The 24,501-nt window shown below is 42.4% G+C and overlaps 1 protein-coding gene across 2 annotated transcripts in view; it reads right to left on the bottom strand.

The window, feature by feature from the left end:
* gabbr2 (gamma-aminobutyric acid (GABA) B receptor, 2) overlaps positions 1-24,501 on the bottom strand; it is a 194,593-nt gene that overhangs the window by 42,331 nt on the left and 127,761 nt on the right. For both annotated transcript variants that reach the window (XM_030064382.1, XM_030064383.1), the window contains exons 8-13: positions 23,119-23,179; positions 18,027-18,107; positions 16,905-17,055; positions 15,817-15,949; positions 12,670-12,777; positions 8,014-8,136 (exon numbers count right to left, since the gene is read on the bottom strand). In XM_030064382.1, the coding sequence (XP_029920242.1) occupies positions 8,014-8,136; positions 12,670-12,777; positions 15,817-15,949; positions 16,905-17,055; positions 18,027-18,107; positions 23,119-23,179 (657 nt within the window). The remainder of the gene's footprint in view (positions 1-8,013; positions 8,137-12,669; positions 12,778-15,816; positions 15,950-16,904; positions 17,056-18,026; positions 18,108-23,118; positions 23,180-24,501) is intronic.

Below are 24,501 nucleotides of genomic sequence, written 5' to 3'. Positions count from 1 at the left end.
CCGACACAACCTTAAGGCACAACCTTGCACTGAGTTTGCAGCAGTGGCTGCAGAAAAAACATAATTTCCACTTACATGTCCAAAAAATCTCCATCTTAACAAGTTGTGCAGTCTAATATACAGTCTTCAAAATCTTGTTTTTCTTAAAACAAGTGAAAAAAAATCTGCCAGTGGTTTGAGATAATCCCAGTTTTCTTCTTTTAGGAATTTTCCTGAGGACTATAAATACCGTATGTTAAAGCCCACTGGTATCAAGAACATGTCACTATGGGAAACAAGTTGATTAGCACTGGAAACAAGTCAGATTATCTCACCCTACTGGCATTTTTTTCACTTGTTTTCAGAAAAACACGATTATAACGCTGAAGTTGAGACTAAATGACATGTTATGACATTTTTTTTCTGTGATAGTTTGATGTTTGCGAGTCTATTCTATTGTGCTGATTTGAAGTGCTGGAATATCAAATAATGAAATTTCACAATCAGCAAGATGAGCATAAAATGTGGGCCTATTTTCATGTGGCCTCCTAGATTACAAATGTTGACACTGAGATGCTTGTTGAATGTCAATACTGCTGCCCAGCTACAAATTTTTTATATAAAAAAAATAACACTCGACCGTGATTAGTGTGATGTAATGCTGCAACACAATGCATAACCATAACCATAACAATGCATAACCATCCTCCTCCTGTGGGATACGCAAGCTGCACTCAGATGCTCATTCTGCGATACGAATCACAAAGTGCGTGTGAGGTCTGAGCACCCGCCCCTATTGTCCTCCTCCCTCTCCCTGCCTTCATCCCTCCAGGGCTGGTCGATGAAAAAAGGCCTAGGTGGGTGGTGGTTATCCCTTAACGACCCAGTTTACTTTGAACAAGCATTGATCTCAGCCAGCACTTCACTCAATGCTAACAAAGGAGCCTCAAAGCCCATCTTAGCACCACACTCTGTGAACGCTCCAAGCATAACGCTGCAGATGACACTGCTCTTCGTGCTGCAGAACAAACGCCTCATGAGTGTCGCATCTTGCCACGCATGTCACATCTCTGTCCCTGTCATTAGAAATATAATTACAGCTGGCTATATAAGTGCTGCATTCAAACCAGGTGTTGCTTAATCTGGTCAAAACAACGTAAAATGGAAGAGACTGAGGTGAATTTGATTTCTGCTTAATGGTTTTTTTTTTTTCTTTTTCATCAAATACCATTTTGAGATTGGAGAGCTAACAGGATTAGACAAAAAGTAAACACAGCTATGTTTTCTGTCTCCTTCCACAGAGCAGCCCTGATAGTGGAAACAGGAGCATGGTGTCCTTCAAATGGCATTCATGCAGTCAACAGTTGACTGGGACTGCAGTGGAGAACCTGTGTGAGCGCACAGGGGGAGGAGGTAGCACCAGGGCCATGGGCAGGTGAGTACGTGTGTGTGCATACTGTGTGTGGCGGTGGTGTATATATTTGTACATATATACATTTGTACATATAAATATATTTTGTACATTTGTATATTTGTACACACACACACATACATATACATGTGTGTGTGTGTGTGTGTGTGTGGCCTGCATTGTTAACATACCTCAAATATCTGTGCACACAAGCTGCACGGTCAACCTCAGCCCACAAAGCAGCCCAGAGGGGCATGACTCCCACTGTCGGATGTTCTTGTCACCTGTCTGGCTAAAGTAACTTTGGCGACAGCTCTTCCACTTTCTCTGTCCCCGCTGCTTCCTCCTACCAGCCCTCTACCTGCCGTGCCAACACACAACACCACCTGCAATTGGGGATGCAGCTGGGTGTCTATCCCTCCCTTTGAAGCCGCCACAGGGAAAAACGTATCAAGCAGGAGTTGGTGAATTGAGAGAAAAAAAAAGGCCAGGAGAGAGCAAAGATAGGAGAAACAGGGGAAAGGAGAGAAAGAGTGGAGAGAGAGAGAGAGAGAGAGAGAGAGAGAGAGAGAGAGAGAGAGAGAGAGAGGTTCCAGGTTTTGTTCCCCTGTGCTGCTGCCACAAGCTTGTTTTTCGATTTTCTCTGCTTTTTCAGCACACTCCCATGGGGTAAGAGCTGGCCAAATGAGGAAAGGCAGCAGAGGGAGAGAGGGAGCAATGGGGGTATCGAGGTATATGGAACGAGAAGGGGTCTGCAAATAGAAAAGAAGCTGGTTACACAAGTCTGATGGTGTAAATGTCTCAGAGAGGGATGAAAGGAATGAAGTGGAGAGATGGCAATGTTGGAGAGCAAAAGAGTGAGGCGGCTCCAAAGCAGACAAATAGGTGAAAAGGTAAAGAAAATAAAAGCTGTAAGATAAAGAGGGGATTGAAAGGAGAGGTGAGAGAACAGGTGATAGCCTGTGAGATGCCGGGAAGCATGCAAACAGGTCTGTGAGAGGACAAAAGCCCTCAGCAGAAGTGTGAAAATAAAGAAGCCTAGGACAGGTAAAAAGAAAAATGAATCGTAATCCTAACCCCAAAAAAATCATCTTCTTTTCATTAATTCAGCAACCTTACCCCTTTTACTCCCAAAGTTAACATGCAGACCATATGTGGATAAGATTTATCTACATAAATATCCATGTATAAATGCACTATAACATATTGATGAACAAAACCAGTCAGGATATCTGTATGAAGTAAACCTATCAAAATAGATAGTCACAACACGCTTAGATGAAGAACAAGTGAAAGCAGGTGTCTGCTGTCAACTTGGTCTGACAAAACTATTAATAGTAATGACAACAGCTGCATAAAAGTGCCCTCTCAGCTGTTCCGAATAAACTGTTGTCTATGATGACTTCTTCCTCTGGTTAGAAAAGTAAGAAATTGTATTTATAACCATGTTATAAATTCTTCAGTGCCCCCCATCGTATTAAAATATGCAAATATAATGAGAGGAAGTGACATATATGGCAGCCAGCAAACAAGGGAAAAAGGCATTCTGATTTTAGTGTGGGCAATATATTTTAATGCCAGAAGTAAACCTGGCTGTCATAGCTAGACACAATCTGGACTCAAGAAGCATGTTAATGCCAGGTATTATGGGGGCTTTACACTGTCATCACTTGCGGGTCACAATACTTCAGCGTCTCAGCGACCATCTGTTTTTTGTCCCGAGCCCAGCAAAGCAGCGACGACCCTATCTCCATCTCCCCCACTGATAATGAGGGTTCACATGTTCAAACTAATCACCATTAAATGACCATCTCAGAGAGAGGAATGTTTCCACTCTAAAGGCAAGCGGTGAGTCATACGTTGCCGTGCTACAGGGAGCTTGGCTGCTGAGATATGATACTGGGAGCAGATGAGCGCATTGTCAAAGCACTGGGACAAGATTCCTCTCTCGCTCTCTTTCTCTCTCTCTCTCTAACAGCTCACAGGTGGGGGCGGCAGAGGCACAGAGCTTTAGCAAAGAGGAAGCAGAGGAAAATCTCTGTGAAAGCTCCTGAACTTCTGCATGTAAATGTGTGTGTGTGTCTGTGAGTATGTTTGTGTATTTGTGTTAATGAAATTTTAAATATACTTGTTCCTTAACGATTCCCTATCAGCGGTACCTGTTGTTGCTGTATGGCTGTTTAAAATGCTCTCTGCATGTGTCGCCATGCTTAAGTGGCTGCCCAAGCCCATTCTCTCTATTTTTGTCTCATGGATCAACAGTGCCGCTCTCCGCGTTATGGGTGTCAGAAACCATGGCCGTTGCCATGGTGATGCCACACTGCAATATTCTTTTGCAGCCCGCCTGCCTGCCTGCCTCCCGATGCTTGCAGCAGCTTCAGAGCTGGGGAGAATGGCAGAGGTGGGAGGGGAAGGAAGAGGAGACGAGAGGAGAGACTAGAGGAGAGGGGGTCTGCGGCAGGACCCACCAGAATGCTAATCATCCCTTCTCAACAGTTTGTCCTTCATTACGCAGGAGACAATGCCCATGACCACAGAAGAGGGCGTTTATGTGCATGTAAACAGATCCAGGCATATCCACGCATGGATGGGCACACAGAAAAACACACAAACACACAGAAGCTGGTCACATACAAGGTCACATACATGCACACTACACAAACTCACATACAGATGCATAGCACAATGGCACAAACATGCCCATACACACACTCACGCGTGTGTGCCTCGATGCACATGTGTGCATTGACGCTGCAACACGTGTCGTTACTGCGGGGCTTAATCTGACGGCTACCAGCAGTCCACCCTCCTGCTGAAACATTCTTGCCATTAACAAATGCTCAATTATTAACGAGCCACAAAATGGATCTAATTGCTCACTGCAGCCCAACGTCTCCATCAGCATTCCCAAGACATTCCTAGAGCCAACCAGAGGGAGTCGTGCTCTCAGACAGCTCTCTGGGAAAAAAAGACACTGATATGCAGAATATTCCCTATGCTGCTCAGATTTAGGGGTCGGAGCAGGGTTAAGCATGGGGAGGAAGGGGAGGCGCAATTACCATCTGGGCCAAGTTGCCTTTAATCTTATCAACATTTTTATTGAATTCAGCATGCCAGCATATTATATTATTATGTACACTGAAGTGCAAATAAGAGTCCAGGCTTGGTTTAAGGGGTTAAGGGACAATGTCAAGGTCGCAAGCCATTTCTGTTGAAGGCATTTCATCTGCATACTGTAATTAAAACTGCCTCCTTGAAGTACAGCCATGAAATAAGACCCAGGGGTCACTTTCCTCTTATTTTAGAAACTTGAACACTAACTTGCTCCAGTACATGATCTCTGGCTCTTCTTTACTTTTCTTTGGGAGGGTATTAAATCAGTCATGTTTTATGAAGGGTTCCACAAGGATCTATTGTCAGCCTGCTCCAAGTTTCATCTTCTTGCTAATGCTAATAAAGGATACAAAGGGGGATGCCCTAGTTTTGCTAATGGTGGCTCATTAAGCTTAGCTTGCTGAATTCAGAACAATGGTATAACCCTGGCATTGCAGAGGATTGACTCTGTCCATATTCCCAACGAGTAAATCTTGGTTGAACAGCACGACTGCAATCACTCTCTTAATATAAACCTCAACTAACAGCATACGCACATCATTCATTGCACATCATTACCTGACCACCTACATAATATCTTTGTACCTAACCCAAAAACAGGGACTATTTTCCTGTAAACAACGTGTAAAGGCTTGTGTTGGTTTGGAGTCAATACAGAAACCCCCCTGTGTGATGGTTAAAACAACAAACCCAGCAGACGAGCACGCTCACAGTGACAGTTCAATAACACCATGTTGTCACACCGCATACTCCTGGGTACAGCAGGTAGATACAGCACTGAGAACCCAAGGTCAATGCTAGTCCCAATGCTCCACAGTAGAGAGGAGAAACAGAGAGGGGAGGGAGACTCTGACAGAGAGAGAGAGACAGAGAGAGAGAGAGAGAGAGAGAGAGACAGAGAGAGACAGAGAGAGAGAGAGAGAGAGAGAGAGAGAGACAGAGAGAGAGAGACAGAGAGAGAGAGAGAGAGAGAGAGAGAGAGAGAGACAGAGAGAGAGAGAGAGAGAGAGAGAGAGAGAGAGAGAGAGAGACAGAGAGAGAGAGAGAGAGAGAGACAGACAGACAGACAGACAGACAGAGAGATGCAGGATATAAGAGAAAGAAAATCACAGGGGAGGGGTGGGTTAATGGAATGTGAAAGCTCGCAGGAAACAGGGGAGCTAATGGTCCTCCTTGCACCAATCAATCAGGACTAATCTCACTGGCTGTTGTCCCCAGTGGAGGGTGTCCAGTCCACCTCAGTTCCCCAAGTCCTCCAGTCCCCCATCACTAGATGAAAACCTTAATAAAAACAACCTGTTCCATCATCTGAGCTTTGACAATATCTGACTTTTTATCTTTCTGTTTGTCTGTTCTTTCAAGATCTATGGACTGTGTCCCTCTATTTAGTACTTCAAAGCATTCTCTAACCTAACAAGATTACTTCACGAGCAATATCTCTTTATCCCATTTCCTCTGCTGAATGGTCTTTGAATCCCCTCCCACATCTCTTTGATCACAGTGTCATCAATCTACAGTATAAGAAAAGATGCAGCATCTCCATTTATTTCTCCATTTAATACTTCATACTGTATTGTGTATTTCTGCAAACACAGTTTATGTTTATACAGTGTTACCATCACCGCCCCCAATTCTGAGTATGGGGGTTGCTCCTGTCCTCTGGTCCCGCCTGACAGGCATGGAGGCCCAGAGGCCCAGTGGCGCTCCAGGCTCTATGCTGCCTCTCCCCCAGCTGAGCCCCAGGAGGGGCCAAGGGTGCTGGTGCTGGAAGTCTGGCACACTGGGCAGGCATGTGGATCCTCTGCCTCAGCCCAGGCATGCAGATCCAGGACCCCAGGGGGAATGTAGGCTCATACACCGAGTGGCTAATACATTCACAACACTCCCCTGGCTTGGGGCTTAGAGTCTGAGAATACTCCATGAGGACCCGACTGCACACACTGACAACATTCACAAATGAATATGTTAAGCAAGGCTTTGCTACACCCTTTAGGCAGGCTTAAATATATAAGTGGCTATCATCACAAAGGAAATATGGCTTTGTCTAGAGTTGTACAAATGTGCTAAGTATACCTTCAGAGTGCCCTAAAAGGAGCAGAAGTATGTAAATAAGTCTGGCAAGATATCATGCATCAGCAACAGCTTCTTCCTCAAACATCTCCCAGAGAAATCTTTTAATCAAGGATTGAGACAGAGAGAAAACCTCTGAAAGACCGACCTGCTCCCAGGGCTCTTAGATAAGCACTACTTATCACTTCACAGAATTTTCATTTAATTGAAGTCACCAAAAAGTCAAAACAGGGTGCAAAAGAATGTCAGCCACCCTTACATCCCCCGCAGGACCTTGGCAACAAGCAAGCAAACAAGCAAGAAAATTCAATCAATACCATCAAAAGACGTCTCTAGAAAAATCCACCAATGGGGTCTGCCTTTCACAGCAGTGACCTCCTCATAACCTGTATTTATTAGAGGGGCTCAAAGAGGATCCCATCCAATAGCATCAGTGTTTGAACACTTTGGGCCTGGGAACTAGAAAAAGGTTTTGTGGCCTACATGGAAATGTCTGGGGGACTTAAAAGACAACTCATTAGGGAAAATCTCCACTTAGCAGTGTACCCCTGGTGAGCCTGATCACTCCATGGTTTGTCATCAAAGACAGATGGTTTAATCTCAGCTGCATTGACATAATTGGGGTCTTAGCACCATCTGTGGTTTGGTAGTAAAAAGCAACTGCAGAATAAACATAATTGTCCCTGTTCCTTCAAAGTGTTAAGACATAAAGAGACCAAGATCTAAGAATGTGAAGTTGATTTTTTTTGTTGTTTATTGATGCTGAACCAAACATTATTCACAGCCTGTATTCCCTAAATAATCCTGACAATGTGTCAGTAATGTACAAATATGTCATGTGTCACCCAGAAACATTCTTCACCCTCCAACAACCTCTGATGCCAAAGTTATATCCATTCCAGCAAACTGGGGAACAACTAGACAAATCCTTATCCAATCTCAGTTAATCTGAGTCTACTCTAACCAATCATGGCACAGCCATGGAGTCCATTTCAGCCCTTCACCCCGCCTCCTCTCCAGTAAGGCGAAAATGATGCCAAGTGCCTCTTTTCCAATGGGCCTTGCCAATGTCTCACATCCAAGCTGGCGAATGTCCGGCTATGAGATGAGCACAGGAGGCAGCAATGGCTCACATCCTGACCCAAAAATAACAAGCACAACAAAGACACTACTGCTACAGCCCAAGGCGGACATTTTGTTCGCCTAAGCTCCAAATACACAGGCATTTTTAGTGAGAATCTGTGTCACCAGGACACTCTCAGCTGAGGCAAATGGTGTTACGTCAACATAAACAAAACCATAAACAAAAGAAAATAACAAACATTTACCTATGTCAAGACATATATTAGAGATGGCAAAAGCCAGAAGCCCTGAGGTCCACAGCCGAGATCTAGATCTTTGATGACACCCGGTACTGTAGATAAAACATTCACACTGACCTCCAAGCTGTATTCCTCCACAGTCCTCTTAAGCGGGTCAACAATCTGCCAACAAATGAGGATGCACAAGTCGATCAACAGCATCCCACCGACGATGATTAGCAGCTTCTGGTCCTTGATGATCTGGATGTGGAAAAGAAGATGCATAGCAAATTTGAGATCAATGCCATCAGTTTGTAAGTAAATATGCTGTCATAGGGCCATTGTTGTTGCACTCTAATGTAAGGAACAGCCCAACGGCACAGCTACTCTGGAACTAATAGTATGTAAAGTATGTGTGCCTGTCGTGCCATTTCAAATCACTTTATTAGCTACTGTAATTATGCTAATGCAACAGTTCCCAATCATTGTGCTCAGGACCAAGAACCCTGCTGGTGTTCATTCTACCCATCTAATTAGGGACTGATTTATACCTGCAATGCAAGGTGAATGCAATTAACTGCAACTTACAGGTAAGATAGATAGCTCCCTTTCCTTTATAATATGTTCTGGAATGACAAAAAAAGATTTCCTCATTCTTATAGTTATTCTGGCTTCTAAGGACCAGGATTGAGAACCACTGTTGAACCACTGATGGACCTTCAATTTCGTCAATACTGGGTTATCATCAAACCATTATTTTACTACCTTATGGCCAGGCAATGTGGAAAAGATCCACCAAATAAGTACCAATCCTGTCAATCACTAAAGCTCCTCTTTTGTACTGTGAACTTTAGAGGGATGAAAGCCATGCCCTGTTTGTGATCTTTATTTATAATGGCGTTTGACTGTCTGGGACCGCAGATCAAAGGAAAGGTCAGGGAACACAGGCAGGGCTGTGTGTTTGGAGAATATCACATGGCCCAGATGCAGCACGGTGGTCTCTCACAGGTCTCCATCCGCCACTGAGCTCAGGATGAGATTCATGAGGGGATTGTTTTTTTGATCTGCTGTCTTTTGATGGTTTTACCATTGAACAAATACAGGCAAGGTAAGGGACATTGCTTTAGGGCCATGCTGAGAAAGTTGCAGCAGGTTCAAAGAGGTCTACATTGCATGAGTGATGGTATTTTAGCAGCATTGAGTTTGCAAAGTAATGAAAAGTTTCCGGTGATGGTTGTGTACAAAAAAATGATCTACTTGTATATTTACCTATGTTTAAATACGTCTTGGCTATTATCTGATTACTGTGCAGTCAGTCAGCCATTAAACATACTCTCATGATGACAGGGCTCGCTGTCCCTCCTGTGTCGATATAATTACATTTTAAATGCTGCAGCTAAAAACCTGGGGCACTGAAACAACAGTAAAACACTGATGGTCTGTTAGGAACCTAGGATAATGATCCTGCACTGGATCACAATGAGGTATGATTTGTTCTGATTTGTTTACCAGTTTTGTTCAGGTCCTTGGTATAACCATACAGTTCACAACTTTAAGACATACAGCACCTGCTTCCTGTAGTAAAAGTAAATCTCAGATAAGACAGGCATGTCTGTCTTATCTGTTAATCAGTCTGCAGGCTGATTAGTGCGAGCTAGAGGGGTCTGGTTGTTAGGGGTTTGGGCAGGTGTGTGTGTGTGTGTGTGTGTGTGTGCGGAGGGGTGGATGGGTGGTGTGCGTTAGTGTCAGAGGTGGATAGTGATTGACGGCCCCCCTGTGCTGTTCGTGGCACCATGCTCTTTAAGAAGTGAAGGAGTGCAGGGCACACCCCGCTGAGCGGAACTCTTATCGAACGCACCCCTGATTTACAGTTGGTGTATTGGAGATGGAAAGAAGAATTGAGAAATGGAGGGTGGATAGAGGGAAGACAGAAAGAGGGGTTAAAATATGGTTTAAGCCTCCTGGTCTGAACAAGAGGTAGCTAACAACACTGCTTTTCTCCACCTGAAGTTGGGTGGCAGAAGATTTAGGGCACCAGCAACAACTATCACTCTATTATAGTCGAAGCACCTGCACTCAATCAATGCGGAGGAAGTGTTTTGTGTTTAAGTGTGTGTATGCGTTTGTGTGTTTGTGTGTGTGTGTGTGTGTGTGTGTGTGTGTGTGTGTCCTGCCCACAGTCCCAGGCCTGAACCAGCAGGGAATATGTCTTGAGGTTTAAGGGCTAAAGCATGTGGTAGGAGTGAATACTGCTTCCGAGGAAACATTTGTTTTGTCTCTGCTTGACTGGAGAGGAGGGACGGAGCGAGGGAATGAAGGAGGAGAGAGGGGAAACTGAGCAGAGATAATTGGCTGTGAAGTGTCATGGCAGAGCTACTGAGCTCACAGAAGCAAAATTGTTTTGTTTTTCCTCAAATGACTGCGGTCAAAAAGACCATGCATAAAAACAATATGAAAGGGCAACTCCAGTGCCATCCATTTGGAAACAGCTGAGAGAATCAGCATGTTGTTCTTGCATTGACCTGACCTCTGAATAGCTGCGGAAATACAAACTCACTCAGAGTGTGGTCATGCCTGCCTTTTTTTTTTTTTTTTAAACTCCTGATAGTATACTCATGACTCTCCATTTCTTCTTCAACCCTTCACCCTTTTTGACGGCTTCCCCCCACCACAGAGCCCAGCTTACTTTCTCTGTCCTTCTTTCTGTCTTTCTTGCTCCCTCTCTCTTTCTCCCCTCCCTCCTTTCTGCCACCACTTCCCTCCAACCTCTTCGACTCTTCGATCCCTCCCTCTTCACTCCCTCTACTCTCTCCCTGACAGGCCACCCACACTTCCTCCAATATGCAAGAGGGGAGAGAGAGAGAGAGAGAGAGAGAGAGAGAGAGAGAGAGAGAGAGATCTATAAATACAAGAAAGTACAGTTACGACACACAGCGAGCTTGGCACCACTTTATATAACCGGGCGAGTGAAACAGATTGTGTCAGATGTTTATGAGGCCATTTGTGTTTTTGAATCTATTTCGGAAGAGGAGATGGTGAAAACGGGTGCCACAGGGCGCCAGTCTTTGTGAGTATTTGTTAAAAAGCATGAGTCTGTGTACAAGCACCCACACACCAATGTTAGGATTTCAAAAGCTTTCTTTTTGAGGCTTCCTGAATAAGAGCTTGTCAGTTTTGAATATTTCAATGGGGTAACAGTATGTTTAGATATTCTAATTAGGACTATGGCTTAATTATTGTTAAAAATTCCTTGCTTACTGTAGCAGACTCTGATTTTGGATGGATATCACTGTGAAGAGGATAACACCTTCCATAATTCGCTGATATTTTTTACATATTTTACTGATATGCCATTCCTGAATGTTGCTGAGCACTGAGACAAAGCTGGAAACAAAATTCAGTTGTGCTTAGTTTCAGCTTCTAAATGGTTTGCCGGTCTTAGAGCTGTCCTCTTCCCTTCCTCTATTCCTGTTATATAGCTGAGCTACTGTTGAGACAGACCAAGCAGGCACCGGGAGAGAGTGCCACAGCTAAAGAAGGGAAGGGAGAGGTGTACAAGGGTAACAAGGGAAGACAACGCTGAAATGGAAGGTTTCTCTTCTGGCAGCTGGGAGGAAAAGCTCTGGAAAAATGATGGTGGGGAGGAGGATCATCGCCTCCATCAATCCCATCAGTCACTCTCTCTGTCTCCCTGTAACTAATGTCCTCTGCAATGCACAGGTTGTGACATTCAGGGGTCTGTTTGTTGAGTGTAGGACAAATTACCTTAACAAATTAAAAAAAAAAAAAAAAAAAGCTTTTCATTAGTATCCAGCCAAGTTTCAAGACATTTGTCTATTGATTGTTGCTACTCTGCTATTATTGTTAGTAACAGGGGCTTGTGGTCCATTAAGGCCCCTCCTGCAACTCCAATTGTGAAATTAATATGTTAATGAAAAAGCATTTTTGTTACTGTTGTGATGTGTGTGTGTGTGCAAATTTCAGTGGTAACTCCCACATAAATCATACATTATTACAGAAACGTGCAAAGACTGATGAAAAAGCGCTGCCTACAATCTTTGTCTGTGTGCCAAAGGGTGTACTTTTCTCTGCCCAATGACAGTATGTGTGTAATATGTTCTGCTCTTCCAAGTCAGCATACATACCTTTCAGTAAAATGATGGTGCACACAATTAAAAGAGATACAACGTGGGAAAAGCAGCAAATATTCCAGTCTACAACCTCCAGAAAATAAATAAATAAACTACAACAGACTATCAATAGCGACCCAGTTTCATTTTGAACTCTCATCTCTCAGTCTGTCCCTCATTTCCTTTTTTACCATCGAGCAGATGTACATGGAGCGGCAGTAAAAGGTTTAGTGCCAGTTAAACTAGGGAGGATAATATTCATACGTGGACCTATAATGGCCAATTATGATGATGGGTCCCTCTGATCCATTTCAACAAAAAGACTCCTTGATTCCCCTACATTTTATCAAAGGACATTTGTCAAAGGGCATAAAAATAGCAATCTTTGACTTTTTATGGTTTGCACAAGCTAATTGGTGATTATTTTATGCGCTGTTTAGAAAAAAGGTGTATATAAGCAGGCGTCATGTTATTTATTTATTTTTTTAAACTGACAGCAGTGTCGTGTGTGTCGTAATGAGAATGGACTGTGGAACAAAATGAAATATAAGGAATCCCTACTAGTCCTCCTAAAAAGTGCACATGTAGTATGAGAATGAAATGTGTAATAAACACATTATTATAAACTACACACATAAAAAAAAAAAACAAAAAAACATCATACCTTCTTCTTCATCTTCACATTCTTGAAGATGGCGTGCACCCTCCAGGTTTTGGCAAACATGGCACCAAATGCCGTCGTGTACCCGACGATGAGGATCCATGTCCGAACCTGTCAGCGCAGTGGAAAAACAAACAAGTCTGTCATGTCTCAAATTGATCAAGGCCTCAAAACCAGATTTAATCTGACAGCTGTTTGCATTGTTCTTTGCTCAACATAGAAGTTCACTAAAAATAGAATTTGCGAAGAATTCTAAAAATAAGAAGCTGTCAGATTTTTTTTTTTTTTTTTTTCCAAAGTGTTAAGCTCTGAGAGGAAGTCCTGGACTATGAAGCTGTCAAGCTCCTGAGCGTGTATCATCTTAATGAGAAACAAAGTACAGACCTATCGCTGCTTTGGCACCAAGGACTCTGCTAACATCTTTTTAAAGCTTAGAATTTGAATAGAGCAGACAAAATCCTAATATAGCTACAGAGGCTGTATGAGTGCATGTGTGTGTGCTTGTGCGCGCTGCATACAGTACATGCATGTTTGAGTGCGCTGGCTTGTGTATGTGTGTTTCTGTGTGGATACTCGTCCCTCTGTCTGCATCATGAAAAAAAAAACCCACACATCTGCACCCGCCACTGTTCATGTATCATTTTCTACCATATCTCAAAAGTAATAAAGCCAGGGATAGACAGAGGGCTACAGTAGCTAAAGAAGACAGCAAAAAACAATTACACCATCTATTCACAAAACAACCAGCACGTATTGATTCAAGATGGATGGCTCAACCTTTGCATTCCTGTGTCGTAGCACCTGGCCTGATGTGACAAGCTCCATTTTGGGTCTGCAGCAGAGCTTCAGCCAGGCGCTGGCAGCTCCAGACGTGCCCTGCCTAACATTATTTTGATGTGCATGCTGTGTGTGTGTGTGTGTGTGTGTCTGTGTCTGTGTCTGTGTCCGTCTGGGAGGGTGTCTTCTCAATGGCAACCAGTTATCACTGTAATCAAAACTGTTTAATTAATCCAGGGTCTCACATTGTCACATTCTAACACTAGCTGGGGAGAGCTTAATGTGCTCCATGCTAGCTGCAGACCAGCAGAGAGATTTAATCACTGACTACTAAACTCTATTGTTACCCATGGTATGCAGTATCTAGAGCTGGGCCACACTCACACCATCTTATAACTGTGTATAGTAGTAGGAAAATTGCCCTCATACAATACATTTTTCTGCATGTTTTGTATGAAACAGTGAGATTGAGATATGTCTTGTAATACGGGGACTGCTTTTTTGCCCAGTCAACACAAAAAATATTTAGACTCTGGATCGAATGTCATTTACATATAGAAATTCAGCACAAACGTGGAACTCACACTGTGCTGGTACAACCGTATTAACCAAATTCAGAGACTATCTAATGTTATGGAAGACAGAGTCGGCTATAATTAGGACTACACTTTCTTGCAAAAGTAGTCAGACCCCTTGACCTATTACACATTTGCTGTGAACTTCTCTCACAATCTCAGAATGTAATTATTTTTCAGGCTGAGGTTTATGCAAAGAACAGCTTGAACACAACTGGGGGAAAAATAATGCGAGTGTATAAAATCAAAATAACACAGACTGAGCTTGGACAACTGTTCAGCCAATACACTGCACGAGTATTCGACCACGAAATATAATTTAAACTTCTGAGAAGCAGATGATAAGAAATGTTTGGCCCATTTTAATAGTGTGGATGTGCAGCCCACCCCAAAAAGTTCTAAATGCTAAAATAAGATTTCCATTTTGTTTAAATTTTCCAATTATAAATGTGTTTATATAGGGCTTTGCATCGAGCCCGGCTTGAAAAACACAAAGAAATGCATTTTGAAATAACTTAATAGTTTGATTAGTATTAAAAGGCATTACTAGTATTTTTTTTTTCATAAATACAAAATACATGTACAAAAAATATCCACAGAAATCTGTCAATAAAGTAATGAGTGCATAAAAATGAACTGAATTCAAAGAATATATGAGTGATACAGTACACAATCAACAAAACATAAATACTGCAATTCTTTATTTTTTGTTTCCCTGCTCAGTTATTGCAATGTTTAGTTCACTGACTCCAAAAAATTGCACAATTTTGGAAACGATTCTGCATGATAATAAGTAAGGTTCAGTTGTGTTTATCAGGGCGGTTGCATTGAAATTTCTTCTAAATTCCACAGGCTTATTTTCTCTACAAAGCAGTAGGCAGTAAGGGGAATATTGTCTGTGGCAATAACAACAAAATTTGGTCTGACTCGTCTTTTTTGCAGTGGCCCAGTCCAACAAATCCAATCAAGCTGTGCACCACCTGACCAACAAACAGTGCTAAACACCACCTGCATGTGTTTGATTGGCACAGCCTCATTGTCATAAATAAATACATGAATGAACAACTGACTACCTATGCATCATATTTCTTGCTAATGTATTGTCTTTGGTTTCGTATTGCTCATTTAACATTTCCAGGTCCACGTGCCTGGAGGGTAACACAGTCTGGCCATCGCTAAACACTTAGAGATGTTTATATATTTATGCTCACTGTTATTAACATTTTTATTTATGGATTTCTATGCATTTATTAAATTAAATATTACTACAGTGTATATGTTAATGTAATGTATTACTGAATGCATTAATAGATCATTTATTTCTAAGTATGGTCAATTATGTCCTCCATAATATGGACAATGGAAAATGGTCATCTGTTTTCAACAGATTTTTACAAAGGTACCCATGTCTTGCACAGGGATACGTGTAGCACAGTGGTGTGTGTATGTGTGAATACAGTATACTGTATGTATGAAATGTGCTCTCATTCCAACCACGTCTAACTGTTGGCCCTGATATGAGTTTAACATACAACTATGTTGACGAAGTACGCAAGAACATGGCCGTTTACCAAGGCAGGATGACACAATTAGAGCAATCATAACTGAACGCTTCAAATGAAGAGCGACAAGAATGATTCATTTTATATCTAAGAGACATTAAAAACCTGAGGAAGTACACGACCCCTGAGTTTGTTGTTTGTTTGACCGGTCAGCAGCCGTTCCTTGAAGGGCAAGGTTTAACTCCAGCCTAGGTCATGTGGTTGATGTATGAGCGAATCCTGAGGATGGTACTCACAGTGCAAAGAGTCTCAAATTCCTTGTCAGAGACGAAGCCTCCGTCCAGGCCGAAAAGGAAGATAGAGGCGTAGGAAAGCATACCCCCGAGGATGATTAGGTTGTTCATGTAGGGACTAGACATCTTGATTAATCTGGTGGAGAAGAATAGAATAGAATAGAATAGCTCAGTACAAGGGAGAGTGAAATATGCAAGCAATAATGCATAATGGGGTGTTCCAATGTATGTCTTGATATGCGGTATTGGCCTAAATCCTTTGGCCTAAATATCGGGACACCTTGAAGTGTTTTATAATCTAAAAAATAGGGAGAGCTAATTAATTTAGGGGAACAATGTGCTTTGAACATACACAATTTCTGCCCACACTATTTGCACTGCTCAGACTAAGATGCTACCAGTTAACATTACTTGACTTGTTGACATTTTGGACTCATCAAAGTGGATTTAATCGACTATATATCTGCACAAAACTGGCTCAACTAGCTCAGTACGGTGTACACGTTACCAAAGTTAATTGCTGCTAAAAATAATTATAATAATCTTGAAGTGATCAGGACCCTAAACACTACTAAACAGCTACTGCAGGCTGACATAGTAATCTTAACATAACAGAGCTAGTTAGAGTCACTATTTGTCTTGTTGATATGGTTAGCTGCAGTTGGTTTTATATAAATGGTGAATACATTAGTAAGCACTGATACTAAACAATGGATTAAAAGGATGACCTGGGCTTTAAGGGACGGTTTTAAGGGACATCCTCCATCACATTCATGTATGTGCAGTTGCCATGATATAAGAAGTAATAAAATACCAACAGATGGCTAAAGGTTAATTATCATTCTCATCCTTAATCATTCTTTCTTATCTTTATGCCTCTCTCTCCCTTGACTCCTCCACTTGGCCTTTCATCCCTCCACAGCTCCTGCCTCATTAGTTCATTTTCCCCTTTTCTTCACCATAACCTCTAATAACCCCCCACTATACCCTAACCATTTCCCTTCATCAGCTGTATTTAGCCTTCATCTAACCCACAGCCCCTCCATCCATCCTCCCACTATTAAAGGTGTATTCCACCACAGAAGGCTAACCTGTGGTTGCGGTTCTTGATGTTGAAGAAGAGGAAGGCTCCTGCCATGAGCATGCCCAGTATGGTGATGGTGGATAGGATGCTGTAGAGCGGCACATTGATGTGGCGGCGTTGCAGGCGCACAAATGTCCGATCCTTAGGAGGTTCTACCCCTAACAGGGACAGAGAGAGGAATGTAAGGATTTAATTTCATTTAGCCATTTCATCAAATGAAGACGAGTGGTGGGGAGGAGATTTGAACATGCAATGAGCTCATGAAATGTGCAGGCCTTAAACAAAATGTAGCATCAAAATGATCAGTTGTTGCATGGTATAACATATCAACCACACAGAACAGTATTGACTGGTCATTTGTATTACGGTGCCTTTCTGGACACCAAATCTTTTATCTGCTTCTTTCAAATCTTTTCTCTCCAACCACAAAAGTGTAACATTGCAGATATCCGGCTACAATATTTGAAACACTTTCCCTGGTCCTCGGTTTCCCCTGGGTGAATGAAAGTACCTCCACGCACAGTCAGGTCATTGTGGTCAGGCCGTGTGCTTTCTTATCTTTTGCCCTATTTTTCTCCCACAGTGTGCCGATCGATTGCAAAGGCATGATCTTACACATCTCCACTTACTGTGGTCAGAGATGTGGAAACAAACATTTTAGATGGAACTGTCCAAGACTGTCTATGTGGGACAAGGCTGAACAGAAGGAGAGTGGAGCGTCCATCAAGGGACCTGACAAATTACAAAGTATGTCAACACAAGCAAACATAGGAGCTGTAAAAAATGGACTGTTGAATAATTTACCGGGGATAGGACTGCTTGGTGTGGAAAAGGAGAGTGCTGAGTACCCTGGCTCCTACACTTAGTGCTGGATGTGTATGTGTATGTGTGTGTTTGGTGGTGGTGTCGGTGGGGTGGGGGGTGGGGGGTTAAAGTGTCAAAGCGAGGAAGACTGGTGAAAGAGAGATAAGAATGCTGAGGTGGCAGGTGATGGGCCTTTTGCATACATATAAACACACATCAGATGCATCAGGACACATTTTCCTCTTCAGTGATCTTAAGATCCCTCAGTGATACACACACACACACACACACACACACACACACACACACACAGGCTTCTTCCTACCTTGGAACCTAATGGAGTTGTTGATGAGATCCAGCACATCAGCAATGGCGTTGTACTCTCCCACCTTTACTTCCTGGCCCTCTGTTGAAAGAAAACACACATATACATAGACATCAAGTGAAGACTGGGCTCAGATGGTGTGCACTTAATACAGTGACTGACTACAGGCTGTTAGCCATTAGATCATTGCTGCTCCCCTGCTTCCACACCACACCACCTTGTACCTATTTTTGCCTCTTGAACTGATTTTTGGGGCATTCACTAAACTTTAAAACAATTATGACATTTTATTGTGGACAATATAATACACACAATACACAATACAATAATTTTCAGCAGCACAGATGTTACTGAATGATCAGAAATAATAAGAAATATCATAGGAAAACTACAGGCAGCAGTGTGTCTTAACATCCCCCTTCAAATCGCCTACTGGTGCTAGCACTAGTAGCAAAGGGCTTAGTTCCCCTTTGAATTCATTTCACCTACTCGTAAAGTGAGTCACTGAGACTGAAAATGGATATTAACTATGCCATGTAAAGGATTAAAGAATCACCAATAGTGTTACAACCAGCGATGCCAATAATCTGCTTGCTCACATCTGGTCCAATTTTGGAGTTTTCCGGCATGACTCTCAGCAAAGTCAGAAGAAATCTTTCTGATAAACTGGTAAATTATGCATTGGAGAGAAAAAATAATGAAAAACCTGATGGAAAGTGGCCTGCAGGGTTTACAGAAATTACCAACAATGATTGTTACTCCGAAAAACAGCCATGGAGGCTACTTTGAGTAAACAAGTAAATCCAATTCAAACAGTATTTAGACACAGTAGAGGATGGCTGAGCTGTGAATGGTTGAGTTTGACCAGAGTGGTAAAAGATCATACTTTAAATCAAAACATGAGCTTCCAAAAACTCATCACTAATATAAGAGAATACACATAGCATTCACTGACTGTTAAACCAGTCAGTCACTGGCTTTTAAAACTGTCCATGGAGCCGGTTTTAAAATGCAACTTAATATGGCCAGGAAATGGCCTTCCTGTTTTATACAGTTTCAATTACCAGTTTATGTTACCTCAAGGAAACCAAAAGGGCAATGAAGAACAGATAGCACTGAAATCAGTTAAGAGGCTCAAATGCAAAATAGTTCAAAAGTAGCATGAATGGCCTTTTAAGTGCAAACTATCAGAATAAACTGGATCTCACGGCTGACACAAGCAGAAACGATAAATAAATGCAATTGTACCCTGGTATTTGTAATATAATATACATTGACTTGAACATTTTCTCGGTAGAGTAAAAGGAGTGCAAATTGCAATATGTCCCAGCCTGTAAACGCTGCTGTCTCTCTGGGGTCCTGTTCAAATATGGCTATTTCAGGATTCAGTATTTTCTCTTTTCAAAGCACTGATAGGTCCCTCAGGTGTAATATTAGAGGAGACATGACCCTGTCACACAAACCTGGGCCCTCACTCATAAAGATCACTCACAGTGTACACACGGGAAGAGAGGAGGGATTATTCTGATTCCTCGTGGTAAACATGACAAATAAACCTGCAATTTCTTCAGTTGTGAACACAAAAATTCTCTCTCCATTGCTCTCTCTTTCCTTCTCTGTCTCTCTCTATATTTCTCTCTCTCTCGCTCTCTCTCTCTCCATTTCTCTCTACTACTCCCTGTTATCACTGTTATAGGCCCATTGAACTCCTCAGCAGCATTGTCCTTGACTAGGAAAATGACAGATAACATCAGCTATTGCAGCATCACAGGGCACCGCGCTCTGCGCTCCTCTCTCCTCTCTCCTCTCTCCTCTCTGTCGCTGAATCAACTCATCTGATCTCCAATCCTGGGATAAAAGCATCAACAAATGTTGAAAATGTTAGGCTGACTATGCCTACTTTAGTACTGTGAATAGCATGTGCATGCACAATTAGGACACGTATTTCTCAAACCTCTCAGTGCTGAACAAGGATCAATGACTGTCTCTACCTTGCCCACGTCCTTTGTTATGTTCTAAACAGCAAAATGGATCATAGATCAGTGCTCCTCCTTTCTGAAATACTCTCCCAGCACTCTGTCCCCACCGGGAATATTGATCACTTCTAGATGCTGTTGAAGTAAATTAAGTAAATATAGACTGGAAAACAACGTGATTTTGAGCAGCGACACAAAGCTGACTTTTTTTTTTTTTTTTTGAAGGATGCACAACAATACACCAAAGCACATTTGTTTTAGTTTCACTTTTAGGCTAGCTGGTTTCCAAAATGGGGCAACTGTTTTCTGCCAAAGCACTGTCACTGTTACACCCTGTAAACTGAGTGACACTGCATGGCAACACAGTGGCAGTGCTACTGCAGAAAATAGTTCTTTGGAAACAAGCTGGCTGAAAAGAGTTCTCAAAGTGAAGTCAAAACAAATCTGAGTTACTGTGCATCCTTGAAAACATTTTTTTTTTTTTTTTTTTTTTTTAGCTTTGTATCACTGCTCAAAATCATGTTGTTTTCCAGTCTAAATTTACTTCATTCACAGCAGTACACTCCTGGTGGTGAACATCTCATTCTTGTGACAGGGAATGGGCAGATGTGTTACTTGGCAGATGTGTCACACACGCATGGAAGAGCAAATACCTCTATATAGGCGAGGATCTGAGCTATCATTTTAAGGTGCCAGCATCCCAAAACTGTACTGAAGTACAACTTAACAAATGTACTATGTTACTTCCCACCTCTGGTGAACACTGCAGCTTAATTAAAAACCAATGCATGCGCAGACCAACACTATTTAAGATGCAAGGACTGTATAAGTAGACCATTGCCTGGGGGTAAACTGACAGCAGTGACAGTGTTGCTGGTTTCAAATCCCTGAAGCAGATGATAGAAAAGTAATAAAATTAATTACCACTTTAGGGGTGTTGTAGAAACACGCTAGGGTCAACCCAGTTCATATCTTTCTAATGGATCCAAAAAATCTAGATACATCACACTCCCTCCTTGCTGATATATATTATTGAAGTTGTCTTCCTCTTAACAAAGGTCATATTCCCTTATCTACCATGCATGGCCTATAGCATCCCAAGTGTGACAATTTGAAGAGATCGGTACTCAGAGAGGGGCTGTGACTGCGATCAAGACCTCTGGTAGTGAGCTATCTCTTATCCCCGAGAGAGACAGAGGGAATAGGAGCCGTCGGGGCCCCCGGCTGAGGACGTCTGACAGGGCAGAGTGGAGGATCAGAGGCTGAGGACGGATGATAGGGTTATGTTGAGGATCACTGCCTTTTGAAATATTCAAGTCGGGGCTCTCCTTCCTCTCCTCTCCTCCCCACCCAGCTTAGGCTCTCAGCGTGTCAAAAGGGTGACACGTTCACACTCCCTGACAAGTGAGAAAGATGTGATAGAGCAAGGAGTAAAGAGGGATGGAGGAGGTATAATAAGGTCAAAAGATAGCAGAGGAAGTGGGCAGATTTATAGTTGAGGAAAGTGAGAAACAGAGAAAGAGAGAAACAGAGAAAATGAAAGGAAGAAAGAACCATCTCCATCTTGAATTTCCATCTTAAGTCATTTAGTCACATAGTCTGTGATAATTTGTTTTTCTGAAAGCAAGTGATAAAATCTGCCAGTGGGATGAGATAATCCACCTTGTTTCCAATTCAGTTTCACTTGTTTCTCGATTTTTTTCTGGGGACGAGTATAAATATGTTGAAAGAGATAGAGGAGAGGAGCAGATATTTTTCCACATGTTTAAAAAAACAACAATATTTTAACACTGACTGTGAGACTAAATGATTTATTAAGATTTTTGCATAGAAAGAAAGAAAGAAAAGACAGAAAGAAAGAACAAAAAAGACAGAATGAGTGAAAAAAAAAAACAAAAGAAAGAAAAAAGCGATCAGGTGTGTGTCATGGGGTGTCTATGCTTTCGGCTAGGGCCCTCATGTAATTTTTCTTGCAGAGCAACACCTCTCGCCCCCTGCACTTTGCAGTGCAGTCATGATAACATTTCCTTTCTGTGCTTATCCACGGCTGCCAGGTGCCTTGAGTTAAACTGGCTGCTCCATCACCTCGCAGCCAAACAGGCTGTCCTGCCCTGGGGAATCTCATACACACACACACACACACACACACACACACACACACACACACACACATGTATGTGCACATCAACAACACACACACACACAGAGGCATGCACTCATGCACAAGCAACACACGGTCTCTCACTACCCTTGGGTGTGTGTCTCTCTCTCTCTCTTTCTCCCTCTCTCTCCTTCTCAAACACACACACACACACACACACACATACTGCTGACCCATACACACAAACACATTATAACAAATGTACACACCCAATACATGCAGGCTCAAGCCAACTCACATGTGTGCAAGCACACATACATATTTATCGCACTTTTTCTCTGCATGCTGCCCCCCCTCCACACACACACACACACACACACACAGATTTCCAGTAAATCCTTGCACATGCACGCTCAAAGTAACACAGAGATAAACATTCATGCGCAAACATACACACCACTGTCACTGTCTCTCTCTCTCACAGAGAAGGAAAACACATGCACATGCACATGTACACGCACACACGCACACACACAGACAGACGCACATATGCTGAGTGCCCCTTCCCTACACCCTCTCCTCCTCCCCTCCCCCTACACAGTGTGATGTAAGCAGCCAGAGGGACCACCTCTGCAGTGGGGAAGATAAGATAGGGAGGCGGAGAGGACTGAGCAGCAGCATGCAGCACGCTGTATAGGGGGAGCCTGGGAGCTGGGAATCCCCGGAATCAAGATGCAATCTCTGGGTTATTCTCCCACTCAGCGGGCCCTATAGCCTGGCCCTGCTGGCTGGAAGACAATCCGTGGGCGATGCTACGATGGCGTGGAGATGCGTGGAGATGAATTTAGATATAAAACTTCAAACAACGACCCTAGAACTCCACCTCCCATCATCGAGCACAGTCAAGCAGCCTCTAATTCAGACCTTGATGTTTGGAGGGTTAACGTATAGGATAGAAAGGATATGTTACGATTACACTTCAGGTAAAAGAGAGTTAAGAGTGCATCCGCCATACCTTGAAACTGATTGAATTTGATGGTGCCCATCCTCTCTCCATTTCGAAACATAACTTGGCCCTGAATAGAAGAAAAGAAGGAAAAAAGTCATGAGAACTTCATGTCTGAAATGAAATATCCATACAGTCACTGGAAACAAAGATGATTCACAAATCCAGCACTAAATGCAGCGTAACTGTCATGACAGACATTTAAAATTAAGACAAGCTACAATTTGATACTAGTTACTGACTAAAGTAAATGTATGAGCTATAAATATAGATTGCATCAAGTCTTTAAAAAATTAGGATTACGTGAGTTCAAGCAAATGATGAAAAGATGCCTCACTCAAACCAAATATGCACAGCGCTCTCCTGGTAATGGATGGAGTCTTGGCAGGTTAACTTATCTTACCAAACAAAGTCTGAGCTTTGGCATGCTGCTTCTCATTTGATTAGAAGTGGCCAAAATTTATCTGTTTGGAAGTAAACAAAATTATCTTTGGGCGGATTAATTTGCTAATATCCTTGGAATAGCGGCGGGTCAGCAGTGCTGTCCGATTGTGTATGCCCACTAAGCATTAGTACAAATCTGTGCCCAGACAGCAGTTAAAGACTAATTCCCAAAGTGAGTATCTCACCTTTGGCTGCAGAGCAGACTTCTGTGCCCAGTCTCTTTATTGCTAGGACTTCATTCTACATTTTCATTTGTCAAAATTAATTTCCTACCAAAAGTGTTTTACCTGCAGACCACCACCCTCTAGTGAAAAAAAAAATTATGAAAAATGTTTGATTTCAACTTCGCAGGAAGAAGATAAGTAATTTGAAGCAGAAGAGCGCCTGGCACTCTCAAACATGGGAGACAAAAGCAATCCAACTTTGTGGCAATACCATAAGAGATATTCAAATCAATTTGGGCAAAACTGTCTCCTGTCTCTCCTGGCTCCCGTCTCTCTCTATCTCCCATGTCCTCTCATTCTTTCTCTCTCTTGTTCTTGTTTTTGTTCTATTTCTCTCTCTCTCTGTCTCTCTCTCTCTCTCTCTCTCTCTCTCTCTCTCTATCCCTCTCTTTCTCTCTGCTGTTTCAATCTTCATCCACCAAGACTGTTCAATTAATTCAGCCCACCATCTGCTGACAGAGCTCCATAATTAAACATTTAACTGGGTTTACATATTACTGGCTGGCTAACAAAACAGGTGAGAGCCAGGAAAAGACACAGAGGGATAGATTGAGATAGAGAGAGAGAGAGAGAGAGAGAGAGAGAGAAAGTGAGCAATAAAGAAAGGAAGAAAAAGAAAGAGCGTACATTTGCATTGGCTGATTAAAAGACAGCTGAGGGGAAAATATAAGGAAGGAGGCTGGAGAGCCAATTTTGCCTCAAAAAGATGGCAAGCTTTGAAGTA

This window comes from Myripristis murdjan, chromosome 11 (assembly GCF_902150065.1).
Source record: "Myripristis murdjan chromosome 11, fMyrMur1.1, whole genome shotgun sequence".
Classification (NCBI taxonomy): Eukaryota; Metazoa; Chordata; class Actinopteri; order Holocentriformes; family Holocentridae; genus Myripristis; species Myripristis murdjan.
The sequence above is the reverse complement of the archived record's forward strand: the minus strand, read 5'-3'. Positions and strand labels throughout refer to the sequence as shown.